Here is a 3,379-nt window from a genome sequence, read left to right on the forward strand (position 1 = left end):
CCCCCCCCGTGAACCTCTCTGGAACGGTGCCAGTCATTTTTGGCATGCAAGGGAGTCCTGACCTGGTAACACTGAATCTGCGGACTCCTTTGGAAATATCTCCATTCTTTCTTTTCTCTATTTGGATTGCTGTTGCGTCTTGATATGAGAAGGTAATGAGGTCACCAGCACACCAAGTTCCACTTCATCGATCTGTCTTTTATTGCCGTTCAGATAAACACGGTGTCACAAGCCTACGCAATGTTTCCGAACCACATGCGGTCCCCTTCATCAGGCAAAACAATGTGAACCCCTTCTCTGAAAAGGTGACAGTTCTCATCCCACAGATGGTCACAGGGCTCATTTTGGGTTCAGTTTGTCAGAATCTGCAGCAGAGCAAAATGTGATTGGTAGGGATGCACAGACATTTTGGTAGCCGTAAATGGTACTATGGGCAAAATGCCGATAGTGCCCTAACAGCCAAAAATGTGTCCAAAAATTCAGTGCATCCCCCTATCTTCTCTCCTCCCTGCTGGGGACCAGTCTGTGTCCCCCCTCATCCCTGCTGCTCTCCTTCACCTGTTTCGTCAGAGGCAGCGGGGATCGGAGGGGACAGACACCGGCGGCCAGCGTGGAGGAGAGAAACAGTCAGGAGACCGAGGGGTGCGGGGAAGAGACAGCTGTCACAGGAGGCAAAGTGGGGAGGAGACAGCTGACAGCGGAGGTCGAGCACTCCTCCCGCACCGTCCCGCTCGGCCTCCTGTGACAGCCAGGAGTCAGGATGGAGAGCCGAGTACAAGTGCTCAGCGATCACAACTGACCGCTGAGTGTTTGCAAATAACTGAGGACACAGTAAGCTTACTATGTCGCAGTTATGAATGAACAGGAAGTGCTATATATCACTTCCTGTTCATTCATGATTGTGGACATAGTAACTCATACCCTCTGCTCAGTTTAGGAATGGACAGGAACACTCAGTATAGAGGCTTCCTGTTCGTTCATAACAAGGTCTACAGAATAAGAGATTGATAACTCTGTGCCCTCAATCTCTTTTCCTAATTTAAAAAGGGAAATGTCAGCGGTCTGTTTAGACCCCAAATATTTCCCCCGAAGCCCCAACAGTAAAAATAAATAAAAATAATTTTACAAAAGGTTTTTATTTACGGTTTTGGTCTAAAAATTGCATTTTGGTGCATCCCAAGTGATTGGTTAGCTTATCTGTACCGCTCTATCTATCTATCTGGTGCTCTCAGCGGCCTCCACTTACCTCCAGTGTGTTGGAGCTGTCCGTACTGGAGCTTCCCGTGTTATTGCTGGAATTTGAAGACACTGTCTCGTTCTTGCCTTCATTGTCTGATTTCTCATCTGAACTGAGACACTCCATATCTGTGTCGAAACCAGTTGGGTATCCCATGGCCTGTAAAACCTGTAGAACAAAAAAAAAAAGTCACACCTCAGTCAGTTGTTGGCGCCGAGGAAGATATTCCTGAACAGAACAGGGACTGACAGAGAAGGTAGTATTGCGTCATAAAGGATGAAACTGTCACACATTTAAAGTGACACTTTTATGGGTACATTCAAGAACCTTAACTCTGAACAACAATGTATCTTATTTGTGTGTCACTCGGCTGTAGATCCTCCAATCATCTCTGACACTGTCCTTCCTTCTGGAGGGGTGCTACGTCTGTTCCCCATGGTCCCTGTGTGTGATGTAAAGTAGTCACCGCTCCAAGATCACTCCCGTGATGGACTACAATCCCAATACAAATGTACTAACTAAACATGCGATTGTAGTCCATCCGGGAGCGGTGACTACTTTACAACACACACAGGGACCATGGGGGACAGGCGTAGCCCCCGCTCCAGAAGGACGGACAGTGTCAGAGATGATTGGAGGGTCTACAGCCGAGTGATACACAAATAAGATACATTGTTGCTCAGAGGTAAAGGGAAACTATGGGGTCCGGGCTTTTCCCCCGTAGTTCTCCTCAGTGTCACGGGAGGACACAAACCAGCGTCCTCCGTCACCCATTACTGTCTGTATCCACCCAGCTGCGTGATTGACAGTTGGCTCTGGAGGCAGAGCCAGCTGTACCCTCCCCTGTCCGTTCCGCCAGTCAGCGCTGAACTGACTCCCGGGTTTTATTGTCACTTTGTAGTTACATTAAAATATTGACATTTTGTTCTTTTTTTTATGGGAGCTCCTCAGTTCCTGCTGAATTATGTATTTTTTTTGCCCTTATATTATTATCCTTTGGCTTGAATGAGATCGTCTCTCTACGAGACTTTCACACTTATTCCTATCGGGACAATTACAGCTCTATGTGGTTTAATGGACGACGGGTCTGAACTTGCCACAGGAGTCCTAGACAAATACAAGAAAGCAACAAGCAGGCAAGTGGAAATCAAATCCGACTGCGTGTCAAATCCAGTTAGGATCATGCACTCGTCTAATTAAAATCAAATCAAAACAACAACGTTGATAATCATAATAATAATAGGGCTGGTAATGATTACAATTTTTGTGTTCGATTAATTGATTTTTTTTTTAATCGATTAAAGCGCAGAGGGGAGTGGTGTTTTCATTAGCGATCAAAATAATTTAATCGATCAAAACGTTTAATCGAGAAATTAATCTTTAATTTCCACAGCCCTAAATAATAACAATGATAATAATATTATTATTAACAACAACAACAATATTCTTAATAATAATAATACAGAGCCTTAGGTACTAATGCGCTAATAAAAATGTATTAAAAAAATATTAATTTTGTACTAAATTTTAATTATTTTCCACTTTTTGTCTCATTTGCACAATAAAATTGAGGCGCTATTTATAAAGTGAAATATCAAAGCTAATTATTACTTCCAATTTATTAGTGTGTTAAAAGTTATTATAAATAAAACATTTTTATTATGATAAAGTTATTTAAAAAGTGTGTTTTTGCCATCTTGCTTACCAATGCATTTGTTTGCCATATTTTGTCCTTTCCTTGCAACTAATAATGTCTTTTAAAATGACAGTTTTATGCTCAGCTTGAAACTGGAGAAATAATTATTTTTTTGAAAAAAAATTTAATAAAAGTTTTTTTTTACCGACTTCCACACAACCCCACAAAAAAAACCTTCTAGTTATGCTTAACGGATGTCAGGATGTTCCTTTGTTTAAATCCTTTTTTATCTTTTCCATCATCCACGACATTAAAGGAGAACAATGAGGCGAGTGATTTTCACTCATCCTCATAGTTCTAGCCGACCTGTGACAATGAGACTGTCACACGTCGGCTCAATAGATCGGGAAGTGAGCGAACACATACGGGCGCTCGCTCACTTCTCGATCCTGTCCCTGCAGAGAGCCGTGACTGTCACTCATGGCTCCCTGCAGGGATCCCCCCCC

The 3,379-nt window shown here is 42.9% G+C and overlaps 1 protein-coding gene across 1 annotated transcript in view; it reads right to left on the minus strand.

Moving 5' to 3' along the window:
• STRBP (spermatid perinuclear RNA binding protein) overlaps positions 1-3,379 on the minus strand; it is an 81,150-nt gene that overhangs the window by 17,770 nt on the left and 60,001 nt on the right. Inside the window, exon 11 of the mRNA XM_018570649.1 lies at positions 1,247-1,405. Within this exon, the coding sequence (XP_018426151.1) occupies positions 1,247-1,405 (159 nt within the window). The remainder of the gene's footprint in view (positions 1-1,246; positions 1,406-3,379) is intronic.

Source organism: Nanorana parkeri, unplaced genomic scaffold, assembly GCF_000935625.1.
Source record: "Nanorana parkeri isolate BGI_ZX_2015 unplaced genomic scaffold, ASM93562v1 scaffold1566, whole genome shotgun sequence".
Lineage (NCBI taxonomy): Eukaryota > Metazoa > Chordata > Amphibia > Anura > Dicroglossidae > Nanorana > Nanorana parkeri.